The sequence below is a fragment of the Osmerus mordax genome, chromosome 3 (assembly GCF_038355195.1).
Source record: "Osmerus mordax isolate fOsmMor3 chromosome 3, fOsmMor3.pri, whole genome shotgun sequence".
Taxonomy (NCBI): Eukaryota; Metazoa; Chordata; class Actinopteri; order Osmeriformes; family Osmeridae; genus Osmerus; species Osmerus mordax.
In genome coordinates, this window is record NC_090052.1 from 384,695 (window position 1) to 403,299 (window position 18,605).

Here is an 18,605-nt window from a genome sequence, read left to right on the forward strand (position 1 = left end):
CATCGGAGAGGGCGTTCCCTGTATCTGTCTCTGTGAAAACGGAGTAGTATAAATTTCGCTTTAGGGTTAGAGAGAGAGGAGCAGTGGCGAAAATCTGCTATCAATTTTGGGGGGGACAATTATGACATTTTCTCAAGAGCAATTCCTGAGGGGGACACCAAAATTACTGCTGTAACACAGCCTACAATGTAAAAAGTTAAATGTATATTATTAATATTATTTAAATGTCCTTATGTTTACAGTGATTTATTGGGGGGGACAAATCATATTTTTCCCAGGATGGGGGGGTCGTGTCCCCCCTGTCCCCCCCGGGATTTCTGCCTATGGAGAAGAGGAGGTGTAGTACCCAGTGGTTAGCAGTACCCAACAGGAACGGTGAACAGGAATAATATCACCAACCCTGTCCACAGTGCAACAATAACATCTTAATGTACACTATACAGTCCAGCATGAAACAACGGAATACAGTGGGACATCAAACAATTGCGTGGGTGCAGTCTAGCCAGACAGACAGACAGACAGACAGTGATACAACTCTTCTGACTTTCTGTGGATTTAGCGATATTCAGTAAACATTCATTCTGCTGTTGCTTAAACTTCTAGGCCCAGTTTCCCAGACATGGATTTAGCCTCATCCTAAAGTAACAGTTTTATAGCTTCCAGCTATGAAGATCTTGACTGAAAAGGTTTTAGTTTAGGACAAGGCTTAATCCATGTCTGGGGAACTGGGCCATAATTAAATGAACTGGAAAGCAACCAAACAATTTAAAGCGGAAGAGAATGTAAATTATGGCTCTTTATATTTTGTATTTTATTTGTTATTTTATTTTTATTCTAAATCCCCTTAGTATTAGCTGTTCCTTTTGTATAGTTAGACCACATATTAAGCTTTAAGATTCCTATATGTTTAATGTTGGCACCTTCCTGCCAAAGTAATTCCTTGTCTGTGCAAACTTTCATGGCGATTAAAACCCTTTCTGATTCTGATTCTGAAGATACATCTGTAAACCGAGTGCAAGTAAGGGCACAATTCGAGATGTGATTGGACGCCACGGAGCGCTGCCACAGCCCCCTTCTTTTGATTGGCTCTCCGCGGCACGCCTCACATATCCTTCGACGTCACGTATATTACGTTTAGCCAAGCGTTAACTCTGCGTCTGGTAGCAGCGGATTTGACAGTTTTTCTGCCATGTCTCTACGGTGGGTCGTCCGCGGTCTTCGCACCCCGATCCAGTGCGTTGTGCAAGCCACTGTCTCCTCCACGAGCCGGGGCTATTCCGCCATCGCCGCTGCCAGGTCGGTGCTGGAGAGCGAACTTGAAACGATCAGATCAGGTGGAACGTGGAAAGGGGAGAGAATCATAACCTCGAAGCAGGGATCGCATATCAGCGTGGACGGAAGTTCTGGCGGTGAGTACCGGTACATATCAGCCAGCTACTCGCCTCTATTTGCAAGCTGACCTCAATTCTTCATTCCGAGTTTAATGTCTGTCCCTCAAAACTCTTCTTCTACGGTCTGCCTAGAATGTTTGCTAACTTGTAGCCCACACACGAGTGCGCAAAAAAGCTAACTTGTTAACAGGTGTTTTAAACTATACGGATCCGTCTGTGGTGACTGGCAGGGTTGATTGAGTCTGAGCCGTTGTGTTTCTGTTCGTTAATTGTTTTGAAGTGACGCTGGGACTGGGAGAGCTACTGTTGACATTAACGCTATTGGTCAGTCCTGCGTGCTACCGAGGACGTGTCAAGTTTACCTGTGTCCGTTAGTCAGCTGTGTGTGTGTGTGTGTGTGTGTGTGTTCGTGTGTGTACAGACTGTCTGTCTTGTTTATAAATGGAAGATTAGCAGCAGGTTATGAGATATTCTGCAGTCCCCCAACCTCCAACTTGGTGGCACTGTGACGCACTGTTGCCTCACAGTAGAAGGTCCTGGGATCAATTCCCTCATTGTGCACTGTTCAGTACTCATGCTGTGTGTTCAGTACTCATGCTGTGTGTTCAGTACTCATGCTGTGTGTTCAGTACTCATGCTGTGTGTTCAGTACTCATGCTGTGTGTTCAGTACTCATGCTGTGTGTTCAGTGCTCATGCTGTGTGTTCAGTGCTCAGGCTGTGTTCAGTGCTCAGGCTGTGTTCAGTGCTCAGGCTGTGTTCAGTGCTCAGGCTGTTCAGTGCTCATGCTGTGTGTTCGGTGCTCATGCTGTTCAGTGCTCAGGCTGTTCAGTGCTCAGGCTGTGTTCAGTGCTCAGGCTGTGTTCAGTGCTCAGGCTGTGTTCAGTGCTCAGGCTGTGTTCAGTGCTCAGGCTGTGTTCAGTGCTCAGGCTGTTCAGTGCTCAGGCTGTTCAGTGCTCAGGCTGTTCAGTGCTCAGGCTGTTCAGTCCTCAGGCTGTTCAGTGCTCAGGCTGTTCAGTGCTCAGGCTGTTCAGTGCTCAGGCTGTGTTCAGTGCTCAGGCTGTTCAGTCCTCAGGCTGTGGTTTGTGTGTGTGTTCTGCCACGCCCTGTGTGTGTGTTAGAGTATACCTCCCCCCCCTCAATGTAACCCCCTGCTCAGAGCTCACACAGAGAGCTACCATTCATGGAGAGGCCCAGCTCATAAAGGGTTTGAGGTCCTGCTCTTAAAGGGTCAGAGGCCCAGCTTATAAAGGTGTGTTCCTCCATCCTCCCCTGCCTGTTGTTCTGCACCTAAAACAAACACAGGAACTGCAGACAGAGCCATAACACTGCAGATCAGGAGGTTGTAGGTTCAAATTCCTTTGGAAAAGCTTGTATCTCCTAATTCAGTTCAATTCATTATGCTTTATTGGCATGAATGTTCAGGTTAAACAATTTTGACACAGCAGTCCACAGTGAAGGGACAACACGTTACAACACATGTAATTATAAACACATCAGAGAACTTATCAAGAGGACTCAGTCAATATCAATCATAAAATAAGCACCCATGCATCTCTCTCTCTCTTTGTATATCTTTTTCTTAACTCTTTCTCCCTCCTTCCCATTCCCCCCTGCTCTCTCTTCCTCACCCTCCCTCCCTTCCTCCCCTGCAGACATATTGAACTTCTGTGCTAATAACTACCTGGGTCTGTCCAGCCACCCAGAGGTGGTGCAGGCTGGGATCAGAGCGCTGCAGACGCACGGGGCAGGGCTGAGCTCCGTACGCTTCATCTGTGGAACACAGGTAGGATCAGGGGTCAGGTACAGGGGTCAGGGTTAACCCTGTGTGTTCAGGTACAGGGGTCAGGGTTAACCTTGTGTGTTCAGGTACAGGGGTCAGGGTTAACCCTGTGTGTTCAGGTACAGGGGTCAGGGTTAACCTTGTGTGTTCAGGTACAGGGGTCAGGGTTAACCCTGTGTGTCCTCAGGACCTCCATAAGGACCTGGAGAGGAAGCTGGCCCAGTTCCACGAGAGGGAGGACTGCATCCTGTATGCCAGCTGCTTCGACGCCAACGCCGGCCTGTTTGAGGTGAGGGCCCCGCTGGGTTAGGGTTAGCTCCAGCTCCCTGACCGTTTGTTAGCCATCAACGTCCTAGTTTGTGTTGTCTGTTTTTAATTAGACAGAGGGAAAGGTGGTGATGGCTAAGCTTGCAACTGCATTTGTGTTCAAATCTTGGTAATCAAACAAAAATACGTTGTATATGTACAGCACAGCACTATAACATGTCTTATATGAACAGCACTGAGAAACAACCGTCGATTCCTACACTGCTCCTTGCCGCTCCTGGCTCCACCCCCATCACACACAGGCTCCACCCCCATCACACACAGGCTCCACCCCCATCACACACAGGCTCCACCCCCATCACACAGGCTCCACCCCCATCACACACAGGCTCCATAGACAGCTTATTTTATTAATGATACATTGGACCTCCACTCAACACTGGAGTCTGTCTCACTCTCAACTGTCTCGCCTGTCTCACCATGGCCTGTCTCACCCTCCTCTCTCTGACGGCAGGTTCTGCTGGGCCCGGACGATGCGGTTCTGTCTGACGAGCTGAACCACGCCTCCATCATAGATGGGATCCGCCTGTGTCGGGCCCGGAGGTTCCGCTACAGGCACATGGACCTGGGAGACCTGGAGGCCAAGCTGCAGGAGAGCCAGGTAACCACGGAGACCCACAGGCTCACTTCTGGAATGACGGCACTCTGTGTTTCTCCACTGTGATGCAATGCACTTCCTCCTGGCGTCCCAGAACTGCTGTTGCTTAATAACTCATGAATCATCTATTATGGGATGTCCGGCTGAAAACCTCCTGACGTTGGACCATGAGGAACCAGCTGAGCTCGAAGCATGGAGCTAAGCCAGTCATGGGGTCAGGCCCAGGTTGGCCTGGTGATCAGTGTGTTGAGCCTCTCACACAGACTGTCACACAACCTCAATACTAGCATCAGAGATTTAAATTCCAATTTGATCACTTGATCCTATCTATACATCTTGTTTCTCATCTTCTTGGTTGGTGTCCATCCTCTCCTCCAGTCATCCCGTCTGCGTCTGGTGGTGACTGATGGCGTGTTCTCCATGGATGGAGATGTTGCCCCCCTGCAGGGCATCTGTAAGCTGGCAGAGCAGTATGGAGCCATGGTCTTCATAGATGAGTGCCACGCCACCGGCTTCCTGGGTCCCCGGGGGAGGTGAGGGTGAGGGGGAGGGTGAGGGTGAGGTGAGGGGGAGGTGAGGGTGAGGGGGAGGTGAGGGGGAGGGAGATGGAGGGATGGATGAGTAACAGCTGTGTCTTGGTTGCAGGGGCACGGATGAGCTTCTGGGAGTGATGGACAAGGTTCACATCGTCAACTCCACCCTGGGCAAAGCCCTGGGGGGGGCAGCAGGTGGGTCTGGGGGGGTGACTAGTTAGTGGGCAGGGGGGTAATTGGGGAAGGCAGCTGGGGGTGAGGGGGTAGTTGGGGAGGATAGGCAGGGTGTGTGGGGGGTGGGGGCTGGTGGGTCTCGGGGAAGCAGGAGTTAGGTAGCAGGTTGGTGTGCTGTGATTTCATGTCTAGGCCTGTGTGTGTGTGTGTGTGTGTGTGTGTGTCAGGGGGCTACACCGTGGGGCCCAGGCCCCTGATAGAGCTGCTGAGGCAGCGCTCCCGGCCGTACCTCTTCTCCAACTCCCTCCCCCCGCCCGTCGTAGGCTGCGCTGCACGCGCCCTGGAGCTGCTGATGGCATCCAATGAGATCGCTCAGAGCATGTCGGCCAAGACCATGAGGTGGGTGTGAGGGGGGGGGGAGAGAAGGGAGAAGGAGGGAGAGGGGAGAGAATTAAGAGTGGGAGAGGAGGGGAGGTGCGGAGAGGAGGGGAAGGGAGGTGATGAGAGGAGGGGAGGTGCTGAGAGGAGAGGAGGGCATGTGCTGAGAGGAGGGGAGGGGAGGTGCCGAGAGGTTAGGTGAGTGTTGGGTTAGGGGAGTGTTGGGTTAGGTGAATGTTGGGTTAGGGTTAGATCAATGTTGGGTTAGGGTTAGGTCAATGTTGGGTTAGGTCAATGTTGGGTTAGGTCAATGTTGGGTTAGGGTTAGGTGAATGATGGGTTAGGGTTAGGTCAATGTTGGGTTAGGGTTAGGTGAATGTTGGGTTAGGGTCTAGCATGGTCATCATAGGTGCGCTGGGGTGTTGATTTGTCCCACCAGGTTCCGGAGCTCCATGGCCCAGGCTGGATTCACCATCTCAGGCTCGTCTCACCCCATCTCCCCCGTAATGCTGGGGGACGCGCGCCTCGCCTCACTCATGGCCGACGACATGCTCAAGCTGGGTTAGACACACACACACACCCACACACATACACCTAAGAGCTATAGCATCTGGAGATAGCACACACGTCAAACATCCAACAGTATCATAAAATCAGCAACACAACACAGCTGTGAGTTCTCAACCATCTCCCCCCCCTCCTATCTCCCTCCTCCCTCCTCCCCCCATCTCCCTCCTCCCCCCCCTCCCCCTCCTCCCCCCCCTCCCCCTCCTATCTCCCCCCTCCCCCTCCTATCTCCCTCCTCCCCCCTCCCCCTCCTATCTCCCTCCTCCCCCAGGTGTATATGTGATTGGCTTCTCCTACCCTGTGGTTCCTAAGGGCAAGGCCCGTATCCGTGTCCAGATCTCTGCGGCCCACACCAACCAGGACATAGACCGCTGTGTGGAGGCCTTCATCCAGACAGGCAGGAAGCACGGCGTGGTCTCCTAGAGACCAGGAGGAAGTGATGTCAGGCCTGGGTAGGGCTGTTAGAGACCAGGAGGAAGTGATGTCAGGCCTGGGTAGGGCTGTTACAGGGCAGAGAGGATGTCTCCTGATAAGAATGGTAGAATGTAGTTACGACTGAAGGTCTATTGTGGTCAAAAAAGCTTTGCTGTTTGCCTTAAAATGCTGAATATATCATATTAAACTTTTGCTAACAAAGCTTGCAGTGTTACATGACTTTTATTATTGTTATTGTTTGATGTATAACTTCATCATCAGATCTAGCCTCTTTTGTTTTCTTGCCCTCTCTTCCCTGAATCCATGTCAGATGTTGCAGAAACAGGCTACATATACAGAAGAGCGTGTGCAGACTATTACATAGGGTGACCAGATTTTAGTTTGTCAAAAAGAGGACACTTCGTTGCGTCCGGGTAAAAAAGGACGTCTGGTCACCTTATATTACAGAGACAGTCCTCGAGGCCGGATCTGAGTCTCATATCCTTCCAAATGACCATTCACCAAGCCTGTTACCAGGGGCGTAGCTTTCATTATACACACTATAACAGTATACAATAATATTCATCATACATATAGACCTATGCCCCTGCCGGTCACCCTGTTCGGTTTCGTAGACATTCTCTGGTTTCGTCTCTTTCTTCGTCTTTTTCGCGCCACCGGTCAGCGAAGCCCCGCCTATCGCACACAGGACACGCCTCCTGAAAGCTCCATTCAGCCAATCCTATCAAGCGGCGGATACGTTCGCCTATCAGAAGCTGCAAGAAGGCGTCGAGGCTGGATCTCGCGGGTATTGACGTGTACATTTTGCCGCGAAAAACCAAAGCGTGGAGGACTGTGTTGTCTGCTGCACGTCACCGTCTTTCACCGACCAAAACCCTCTTTTGTATTTAGCTAGATTAAGTTATTTTACTTTGTTCATCAAGAACTACATTATTACCACTTTGTTTAACTTTCCGGTCAAACATGTCTGGCTTCGATGATCCGGGAGTGTACTACAGTGACAGTTTCGGAGGCGGCGAGGGACACGGAGACGAAAGTGCGTTGAAGCGCACACAGATCAAGAAGCGATTCCGTGAATTTCTCCGACAGTTCAGAGTCGGGACTGATCGTACCGGTTTCACATACAAATACAGGTAAAACAAATGATGGAACGATACGTTTTCAGCAAGTAGATCAACCGGAAGTTTGTTTGGCTACCACAATAGTCTACCCATTTAGACAGCTAGCTAAGCAGGCTAACAACCAAAACTGACTGATGCGGCTGATTAACTTCAGCTAGCTAGGCTAAGTACCTGCAGATGTCTGAATAAAACCACCCGTGCTTAACTGAATTATTCGATGTTTTACGGCAGTGTTCATCATGTTGCATTACTGTCACCTGCAGGCCTTATGGTCCTAAGCATCCATGCGTTTGAAATCCACATGATCCGTTTTGTAGTCGTAAAAAAACAAGCTTTTCCTCCCTTCAACACCGTCTCCACATTGTAAAATACTTTCACTGTCGTCCTCTACCTTTCCTATTTCCTGTAACTGTCATGTGTTGTGTGCACGATCGAGGCACAAGGCGACTGACGGCGCGTCCGGTTGTGTTTAGGGATGATCTGAAGCGGCACTACACGCTGGGGGAGTTTTGGCTGGAGGTGGAGATGGAGGACCTTGCCAGCTTCGACGAAGACATGAGCGACTGTCTGTACAAGCTGCCCTCGGACAACCTGCCCCTGGTGAGCACCAGCATGCGTGGGTTAGGAACTAGGGGATAGAGACTAGACTGGGAGGCTTGAGACTGAGTGTGTGCTATTGGACCATGGTGACCTCTGACCCCTGCTGTGATTGGCAGCTGGAGGAGGCAGCCCAGGAAGTGGCAGATGAGGTGACGAGGCCACGCCCCCCTGGGGAGGAGCAGGTGCAGCACATCCAGGTGATGCTGAGGAGCGACGCCCACCCTGCCTCCATACGCACCCTGAAGGTACACACACACACACACTGCCTCCATACGCACCCTGAAGGTACACATTTACATTTTACATTTAGTCATTTAGCAGACGCTCTTATCCAGAGCGACTTACAGTAAGTACAGGGACATTCCCCCGAGGCAAGTAGGGTGAAGTGCCTTGCCCAAGGACACAACGTCAGTTGGCATGACCGGGAATCGAACTGGCAACCTTCGGATTACTAACCCGACTCCCTCACCGCTCAGCCAACTGACTCACACACACACTGCCTCCATACGCACCCTGAAGGTACACACACACACACGCTGCCTCCATACGCACCCTGAAGGTACACACACACACACACACTGCCTCCATACGCACCCTGAAGGTACACATACACACACTGCCTCCATACGCACTCTGAAGGTACACACACACACTGCCTCCATACGCACCCTGAAGGTACACACACACACACTGCCTCCATACGCACCCTGAAGGTACACACACACTGCCTCCATACGCACACTGAAGGTACACACACACACACTGCCTCCATACGCACCCTGAAGGTACACACACACACACTGCCTCCATACGCACCCTGAAGGTACACACACACACACTGCCTCCATACGCACCCTGAAGGTACACACACACACACTGCCTCCATACGCACCCTGAAGGTACACACACACTCCCTGCCTCAAAGTAACACGCAGGTTCTCCCCAGTCGGAGCAGGTGTCCCGGCTGGTGAAGGTTCCGGGCATCGTGATCTCAGCCGCGGCCGTGAGGGCCAAGGCCACCAGGGTGGCTCTGCAGTGTCGAGGATGTCGTTCTGTCATCAGCAACATCCCCCTACCCCCCGGCCTACAGGGCTACGCGCTGCCGCGCAAGTGCAACACGTGAGTGTACAGTACAGCCCGCCTGAGGGGGAAACGTCTGTGTTGTAACGTGTGTGTGTGTTGTAACGTGTGTGTGTGTGTTGTAACGTGTGTGTGTGTTGTAACGTGTGTGTGTGTGTTGTAACGTGTGTGTGTGTTGTAACGTGTGTGTGTGTGTTGTAACGTGTGTGTGTGTTGTAACGTGTGTGTGTGTTGTAACGTGTGTGTGTGTGTTGTAACGTGTGTGTGTGTTGTAACGTGTGTGTCTGTGTTGTAACGTGTGTGTTTGCAGCGAGCAGGCCGGCAGGGTGAAGTGTCCGGTGGATCCCTACTTCATCGTTCCAGACAGGTGTGTGTGTGTGGACTTCCAGACACTCCGCCTCCAGGAGTCACCTGACGCCGTCCCTCACGGAGAGATGCCCCGACACCTGCAGCTGTACTGTGACAGGTACACACACACACACACACCTGCAGCTGTACTGTGACAGGTACACACACACACACACACACCTGCAGCTGTACTGTGACAGGTACACACACACACACACCTGCAGCTGTACTGTGACAGGTACACACACACACACACACACACCTGCAGCTGTACTGTGACAGGTACACACACACACACACACACCTGCAGCTGTACTGTGACAGGTACACACACACGCATACCTGCAGCTGTACTGTGACAGGTACACACACACACACACCTGCAGCTGTACTGTGACAGGTACACACACACACACACCTGCAGCTGTACTGTGACAGGTACACACACACACACACACCTGCAGCTGTACTGTGACAGGTACACACACACCTGCAGCTGTACTAACAGGTCCCTCCTCCCAGGTACCTGTGTGACCGTGTCGTCCCTGGTAACCGGGTCACCATCATGGGCATCTACTCCATAAAGAAGATGGCCGCCGCCAAGGCCCGCGGGCGGGAGAAGAGCTCCGGGGTGGGGATCCGCGCCTCCTACCTGAGGGTGGTGGGCATCAGCCTGGACACAGAGGGGGCAGGTAGGCACCGGGGGCCCTGGGGGCCAGGGGAGGCACCGGGGGCCCTGGGGGCCAGGGGAGGCACTGGGGGCCAGGGGGGGCACCGGGGGGCTGGGGGCCAGGGGGGGCACCGGGGGGCTGGGGGCCAGGGGGGGCACCGGGGGGCTGGGGGCCAGGGGGGGGCACCGGGGGGCCGGGGGCCAGGGGGGGCACCGGGGGGCTGGGGGGGGCCAGGTGGGCCCTGGGGGGCCATGGGGGGGGGGGGGGGGGGGAGCATTATTTGAGAATATGAAGGGTCGGGATAAGGCTGACATTGGCTAGTTTAGTTAGGCACACCTTCATCTTTTAAAGGCCATATTGCAGGTTAAACACCACTGTTGATAAATCGGTACAGGAAGCACTCAAGATATGTATATTACTTAAAAAATCTCCAAATGGTGTTAAAGACCAGTTTTTGTTGTTTTGGTGTTAGCATGAGCATATTAGCGCAATTCAACGATGACGTCATGTTTGGGAGTCGTGGAGGAGAGTAGCCTCAGCCTAGTACTAGAACTATGGCGACTGACTGGGATGAGGAAGAGGTGGCAAAAACCACTAATGTGTATGATGGCCCGCAGCCGTATAATTTTGAACCAAGTAGACGTGAGAGGGCAAATGAGGAATTGCCGAGTCCTGATGGCCGTCAAAGCCAATTAAATGGATGGTCCGAGGAGAATGAGTGGAGAGTTGGTGAAGAGTTCTGGTGAGTTGCTATCATTTAGCAACGCAGCAACGAGCTCTGGAGCTACTAACAGCAGTGTACATATACCATTTTCTTTTTACTGTCAGTGAATAGCACCAAGTGAAAGTGAACGTTTTCTTTATATCTAGTGACAGTGATCATTCAGGGCCTGATATTAACTTTTTGAGGCACTAGCCTACATTTACGTTTCACTTTTCCATGCACAAAAGTCACGTTCGGGTAAAGATTGTGCCTTTGACCAACGAAGATGAGCGAAGATGAGCTGTAATATTATATAATTGAGGTGTTATACTTCTGCAGAATGAAACACTTTCTGTTATGTACTGTATTGCAGCTTCGTCCCAATATCTCTACAGACCGTGCAGCTAATTTAATGCTCTAACGTTAGCTAGCATCGCTAACAACATTGGCTAACTCAACTGCGATAGGCTATCCTCAATATTTACAAGCTGGCCAGTGAAGTAACATGCCATTTTATTTTGTTTTGAGTTTAAACTTGTCCAGTGGGGCAGGTACATTTCTCTTCCACTTGCCCTACAAAAAAATCAACTTGTCCCGGACAATCATGTCGTTAGCTGTAGTTTAGATAAGTAGACTAGTACTACCGGTAAACTGATCTAGAAATAGAAGACATCATGCTAGCTATGGGCTAACTTGCCAGTCCCAACTGTAAAATCCCCCCAAGATCATCCCTAATTAACTATTGTCCCTGACGCTGTAAACACATTTCCGATTAGATGTCCCATGTTTTGATGGTACTAGCAGAGCCCATATTAGACATTCTCTGGTACTAGCCTAGTGTTTATTTCTAATCGATTTCAATGGTCTCTAAGCGGGCCTTGGTCTGTCGTCTCCCCAACATGACGTCATGCAATGCATTGTGGGCGAAAGAAGAATCATTGCAAAAAGTAGCTACTTTTTTGTATTATATTCTGTTTTGTGACATCCAACAACATCAAATACAATGAATAACAGTTTAAATGTTTATTACCAACAAGCAAATAGCGCCTGCCATACGGCCTTTAAGCTTCCAAGATTCCAAGATTACAATAACCATGACTTCCCCTCCCTCCCTCCCTCCCTCCCTCCCTCCCTCCCTCCCTCCCTCCCTCCCTCCCTCCCTCCCTCCCTCCCTCCCTCCCTCCCTCCCTCCCTCCCTCCCTCCCTCCCTCCCTCCCTCCCTCCCTCCCTCCCTCCCTCCCTCCCTCCCTCCCTCCCTCCTCCTCCTCCCTCAGGACGAGGTGCCACCTCCTCTGTCTCCCCCCAGGAGGAGGAGGAATTGCGAGCGCTGGCGGCCTCCCCTGACGTCTACGCCTCCCTGGCGCGCTCCCTTGCTCCCTCCATCTACGGCAGCGAGGACCTGAAGAAGGCCATCGTGTGCCTGCTGTTCGGAGGCTCCCGCAAGAGGTGGGGCCACACTGACCCTCCTCATCCACTACACCTACCCACTAGTGTCATATGGCAGAGTATATAGCCATCTCTTGAGGTCATAAATGACCCAAGATTCCCCCCACAGACTCCCAGATGGTCTGACCCGGCGAGGGGACATCAATCTGCTGATGCTGGGAGACCCGGGGACAGCCAAGTCTCAACTGCTGAAGTTTGTGGAGCGCTGTTCTCCTATCGGGGTACACGACTCTACATCTATATATCATATATACACATGTAACTACATCTATATATCATATATACACATGTAACTACATCTATATATCATATATATACACATGTAACTCTACATCTATATATCATATATACACATGTAACTCTACATCTACATGTCATATATACGCATGTAACTACATTTATATATCATATATACACATGTAACTATCGATATATCATATAACACTACCTTCTATGTGTTCTATATACACATACAACACTATTTATATACTAGCAGACCAGCAGCTTTCTCCAGGATGAGATGTTTAAGATGCCCCCTGCTTCCAGGTGTACACCTCAGGGAAGGGCAGCAGTGCGGCGGGGCTGACGGCGTCCGTGCTCAGGGACCCCCAGACGAGGGGCTTCATCATGGAGGGAGGGGCCATGGTGCTGGCTGATGGGGGCGTGGTCTGCATCGACGAGTTCGACAAGGTGAGGAGCAGAGTAGAGCACAGTAGAACTCACTAAAACACAGTTCACATAAGTTATTCTAAAGGAACGTCTAAACCTCCTCCTCTCCCCCCCCCCCCTTCCCTCCCCCTGCCTTCCTCTCCCCCCTCCCTCCCCCCTGCCCTCCTCTCCCCCCTCCTTCCCCCTGCCCTCCTCTCCCCCCTCCTTCCCCCTGCCCTCCTCTCCCCCCTCCCTGCCCTCCTCTCCCCCCTCCCCTCCCCCCTGCCCTCCCTCCCCCCCACTGCCCTCCTCTCTCCCCTCCCCCCTGCCCTCCTCTCCCCCCTCCCTCCTATCCCTCCTATCCCCCCTGCCCTCCCCTCCCTCCCCCCTCCCTCCTCTCTCCCTCCTCTCCCCCTCCCTCCTCTCCCCCCTCCCTCCCCCCTGCCCTCCTCTCCCCTCTCCCTCTCCAGATGAGAGAGGATGACAGAGTAGCGATCCACGAGGCCATGGAACAACAGACCATCTCTATCGCCAAGGTAACACTCTCCTCCCCGCTCTCCATCTTCCTCTCCATCCCTCTCTCTCCGTTCCTGCACTGTAGTGATGTACGTCTGACCTCTGTAGTGATGTACGTCTGACCTCTGACCCCAGGCGGGCATCACCACCACCCTGAACTCGCGCTGCTCCGTTCTGGCGGCTGCCAACTCCGTGTTCGGCCGCTGGGACGACACCAAGGGGGAGGACAACATTGACTTCATGCCCACCATCCTGTCTCGCTTCGACATGATTTTCATCATCAAAGACCACCACGACCAGCAGAGAGACATGGTAAGGGAGTGTGTGCCCAGGGGAGTGTGTGTGTGTGTGTCGAGTGGTGTGTGTGTGTGTGTGTGTGTGTGTGTGTTTGAACCCTCTATCCCCGCCCCCAGACTCTGGCTCGTCATGTGATGAACGTCCACCTGAGCGCCCAGATGCAGCTGGACGGCACAGAGGGGGAGATCCCTCTCTCCACCCTCAAGAAGTACATCTCCTACGCCCGCCTGTGAGTCCCCCACACACTACAGGAGAGACCCTCACTGCTGTCTAGAGACCCTCACTGCTGTCTAGAGAGAGACCCTCACTGCTGTCTAGAGAGACCCTCACTGCTGTCTAGAGAGAGACCCTCACTGCTGTCTAGAGAGACCCTCACTGCTGTCTAGAGAGACCCTCACTGCTGTCTAGAGAGAGACCCTCACTGCTGTCTAGAGAGACCCTCACTGCTGTCTAGAGAGACCCTCACTGCTGTCTAGAGAGACCCTCACTGCTGTCTAGAGAGACCCTCACTGCTGTCTAGAGAGACCCTCACTGCTGTCTAGAGAGACCCTCACTGCTGTCTAGAGAGAGACCCTCACTGCTGTCTAGAGAGAGACCCTCACTGCTGTCTAGAGAGACCCTCACTGCTGTCTAGAGAGAGACCCTCACTGCTGTCTAGAGAGACCCTCACTGCTGTCTAGAGAGAGACCCTCACTGCTGTCTAGAGAGAGACCCTCACTGCTGTCTAGAGAGACCCTCACTGCTGTCTAGAGAGACCCTCACTGCTGTCTAGAGAGACCCTCACTGCTGTCTAGAGAGACCCTCACTGCTGTCTAGAGAGAGACCCTCACTGCTGTCTAGAGAGAGACCCTCACTGCTGTCTAGAGAGACCCTCACTGTTGTCTAGAATAAGCTGCAGTGTGCGCATAGTCATGGTAACGCTGAGTGATGTCATGACAGGAAGTGCGGCCCGCGTCTGTCAGCTGGCGCAGCGGAGAAGCTGAAGAATCGTTACGTGGTGATGAGGAGCGGGGCGAGGGAACACGAGAGGGACAGTGACCGCCGGGCCTCCATCCCCATCACCGTCAGGTACACACACACACACACACACACACACAGGTCAGTCACACACACACACACAGGTCAGTCACACACACACACACACAGGTCAGTCACACACACACACACAGGTCAGTCACACACACACACACAGGTCAGTCACACACACACACACAGGTCAGTAACACACACACACGGGTCATTAACACACACAGTTCAGCAACACACACACACACACACAGGTCAGTAACACACACACACACACACACACACGCGTAGGGCCCCCATCACTGTCTTCCATGCTAACCCCCTGCTGCTCTGTGCTGCCCCCTGCAGGCAGCTGGAGGCAGTGGTGCGCATCGCTGAGTCCCTGGCTAAGATGAGGCTGCAGGCTGTGGCAGGGGAGGAGGAGGTGGACGAGGCCCTGCGCCTGTTCCAGGTCTCCACCCTGGACGCAGCGCTCTCCGGCAGCTTGGCAGGTAGGGAGAGGGGCGCGTGTGTTGCTGACCTGTGTGTGTGTTGCTGACCTGTGTGTGTTGCTGACCTGTGTGTGTTGCTGACCTGTGTGTGTTGCTGACCTGTGTGTGTGTTCCTGACCTGTGTGTGTGTGTGTGTGTTGCTGACCTGTGTGTGTGTTGCTGACCTGTGTGTGTGTTGCTGACCTGTGTGTGTGTGTTGCTGACCTGTGTGTGTGTTGCTGACCTGTGTGTGTGTGTTGCTGACCTGTGTGTGTGTTGCTGACCTGTGTGTGTGTTGCTGACCTGTGTGTGTGTGCCTGACCTGTGTGTGTGTGCCTGACCTGTGTGTGTGTGCCTGACCTGTGTGTGTGTGCCTGACCTGTGTGTGTGTTCCTGACCTGTGTGTGTGTTGCTGACCTGTGTGTGTGTGTGTTCCTGACCTGTGTGTGTGTTGCTGACCTGTGTGTGTGTGTTGCTGACCTGTGTGTGTGTGTGTTGCTGACCTGTGTGTGTGTGTGTGGGAGCAGGTGTGGAGGGCTTCACCACCCAGGAGGATCAGGAGATGGTGTCTCGTATCGAGAAGCAGCTGAAGAGACGCTTTGCCATCGGATCCCAGGTCTCCGAACACAGCATCCTGCAGGACTTCACCAAGCAGGTACACACACACACTAGCACAGCATCCTGCAGGACTTCACCAAGCAGGTACACACACACACTAGCACAGCATCCTGCAGGACTTCACCAAACAGGTACACACACACACACACACACACTAGCACAGCATCTTGCAGGACTTCACCAAGCAGGTACACACACACTTGCACAGATTCCACTTTTTGGTTGTCTTTAAATTGATCCGCCCTCTCCTCCTCTCCTCCCCCTCGCTCTCCTCCCCCTGGCTCTCCTCCCCCTCCCTCTCTTCCTCCTCCCTCTCTTCCTCCTCCTCTCCCTCTCCTCCTCCCCCTCCCTCTCTTCCTCCCCCTCCCTCTCCTCCTCCCCCTCTCCTCCTCCCCCTCTCCTCCTCCCTCTCCCTCTCCTCCCTCTCCCTCTCCTCCCTCTCCCTCTCCTCCCTCTCCCTCTCCTCCCTCTCCCTCTCCTCCTCCTCCCCCTCCCTCTCCCTCTCCTCCCCCTCCCTCTCCCTCTCCTCCCTCTCCCTCTCCTCCTCCTCCCCCTCCCTCTCCCTCTCTTCCCCCTCGCTCTCCTCCCCCTCCCTCTCTTCCTCCTCCCTCTCTTCCTCCTCCCTCTCTTCCTCCTCCCTCTCTTCCTCCTCTCCCCTCTCCTCCTCCCCCTCCCTCTCTTCCTCCTCCCTCTCCCCCTCCCTCTCTTCCTCCTCCCTCTCCTCCCCCCCTCCCTCTCCTCCCCCTCTCTCTCCTCCCCCTCTCTCTCCTCCCCCTCCCTCTCCTCCCTCTCCTCCTCCCTCTCCCTCTCCTCCTCCCCCTCTCCTCCCTCTCCCTCTCATCCTCCCCTTCCCTCTCCTCCTCTGCCCCTGTAGAAGTACCCAGAGCAGGCCATCATCAAGGTTCTCCATCTGATGATGCGGAGAGGAGAGCTGCAGCACCGCATGCAGAGGAAAGTTTTGTACAGGGTCAAGTAAGGGTCACCAGGGGTCACGGTGATTGTCGGTGTAGGACAACGTCTGCTTGTCTCCGTGGTAACCTGTGGAGCTGCGGGTATATGCTTGTTTCCGTGGAGACCAGCGTGGTGGTGGAGAGATGCTGTATATAGAGATGTTACCATGGATAAATACATACATATTCAAACACACTAGTCATGGCAAGACATGTGGGTGTCACTAGTGTAGCATCTGTTGAATTAGACCATTATGTTCACATTGTGTAAAATGTATGTAACAATAATACTGTTGAAATCTTCAAATATATGTAACAGTTCCTCTGTTCAACTGAGAACACAAGATTCTGTCAGCGTGTGGGGCACGGCTGGCTGAGGTGGTTTCTGCAGATAAATAAAATTGATGTTTTGCAATATGACTTCCTGAAGACTCATTTGTTAAGGTTATGACGGTATCCTTTAAATATTGACGAGATGAATTGCAAATTGATCCATTGTGTGGGTGCTATGGGTTTGCTATCACATGGGGGGGGTTGAGGTTTGTAGCTTCCAGGTCATCCGATTATTTTGGATGGTATTAAAAGCAGAGCTGAAGTCCAAGAAGAAGATCCAGACAGGTGCCTGGAGGTGCAGCAGAAAGGTGTCTGGAGGAGGTGCAGTAGACAGGTGTCTGGAGGAGGTGCAGCAGACGGGTGTCTGGAGGAGGTGCAGTAGACGGGTGTCTGGAGGAGGTGCAGCAGACAGGTGCCTGGAGGAGGTGCAGCAGACAGGTGTCTGGAGGAGGTGCAGTAGAAAGGTGCCTGGAGGAGGTGCAGCAGACAGGTGTCTGGAGGAGGTGCAGCAGACAGGTGCCTGGAGGAGGTGCAGCAGACAGGTGTCTGGAGGAGGTGCAGTAGAAAGGTGCCTGGAGGAGGTGCAGCAGACAGGTGTCTGGAGGAGGTGCAGCAGACAGGTGTCTGGAGGAGGTGCAGTAGAAAGGTGCCTGGAGGAGGTGCAGCAGACGGGTGTCTGGAGGAGGTGCAGCAGCTTCGACGACGGTCCAGGGGTCGCTGGGACGCCGTCGGGCCCAGGGGTCTGCTGGGACGCCGTCGGGCCCAGGGGTCGCTGGGACGCCGTCGGGCCCAGGGGTCCGCTGGAATGCCGTCGGGCCCTGGGGTCGCTGGGACGCCGTCGGGCCCAGGGGTCCGCTGGGACGCCGTTGGGCCCTGGGGTCGCTGGGACGCCGTCGGGCCCAGGGGTCTTACTCTTTTCCAGCTCGGCTATGCTGGCGCCCTACCTCCTCTGTCTTTGGGGTCTGGTGGAGGGAGAGCTCTCAACCATCTTTCACATTCAGTCATCCTGAGTATCAAAGTGGGCATCAAAAGTATTCAGTTCTTTTGCAAAGGATTCTGGGTTGGTTATTGCACACAGGTTGGGTTTAAATTCACACCCAGTTAGGGTTGTCACCTTCTGAGTGCCTGCTTGGTATTCATGTTGCCAAATTCAAATTTCAGTTTGTAGCCTACATCAATTGTAATTTTGCCAAAACCTTTTTTATTTCTCGATTTACCATTTTGAGGCTAGCACAGTCTTAGCATGGAACTGCTTTAGCCACGACTGACTTGTTTATTCAAGTCAGGTTTGAGACTTTTTTTGAGTGGCCTTTATGGAACAGGCCCCTGGAGGCTGACAGTGTGGAAACGTCTGTTTTATATTTACTATAAATAATCAAATGTATCCGCAAATTAAAAGCCAGAAAAAGAGGTGTATAATATGACGTCATGTACTTTTGAGTAATATCATAATTTCAACAGGATAATGGATTTACGGAATTGTAAAAGTGAACAAATTTTCAGATTATTTAGAATACCGGTAATCTTGTTTTCAAACGCATGCTCGGTCATCATTGGTCAGCGGGTTGCAGGGGGCGGGGCTAGGATGCTGGG

At 52.8% G+C, this 18,605-nt stretch overlaps 2 protein-coding genes across 2 annotated transcripts; both read left to right on the forward strand.

Annotated features, from left to right (window-relative positions):
• Positions 1-1,159: 1,159 nt before the first annotated feature.
• gcat (glycine C-acetyltransferase) lies at positions 1,160-6,386 on the forward strand. Its single transcript, XM_067233062.1, has 9 exons — positions 1,160-1,409; positions 3,046-3,176; positions 3,361-3,462; positions 3,955-4,101; positions 4,477-4,631; positions 4,744-4,826; positions 5,033-5,204; positions 5,623-5,744; positions 6,022-6,386. The coding sequence occupies exons 1-9, from the start codon at positions 1,190-1,192 to the stop codon at positions 6,171-6,173; spliced, it is 1,284 nt and encodes a 427-aa protein (XP_067089163.1). The 5' UTR covers positions 1,160-1,189; the 3' UTR covers positions 6,174-6,386.
• Positions 6,387-7,023: 637 nt separating this feature from the next.
• Positions 7,024-17,099, forward strand: mcm5 (minichromosome maintenance complex component 5). Its single transcript, XM_067233541.1, has 16 exons — positions 7,024-7,318; positions 7,780-7,906; positions 8,023-8,151; positions 8,853-9,025; positions 9,297-9,452; positions 9,857-10,026; positions 11,983-12,154; positions 12,264-12,375; positions 12,701-12,844; positions 13,273-13,338; positions 13,454-13,630; positions 13,732-13,844; positions 14,555-14,683; positions 14,990-15,132; positions 15,639-15,766; positions 16,604-17,099. Exons 1-16 carry the CDS (start codon positions 7,149-7,151, stop codon positions 16,703-16,705), a joined length of 2,211 nt encoding a protein of 736 aa, XP_067089642.1. The 5' UTR covers positions 7,024-7,148; the 3' UTR covers positions 16,706-17,099.
• Positions 17,100-18,605: the final 1,506 nt, after the last annotated feature.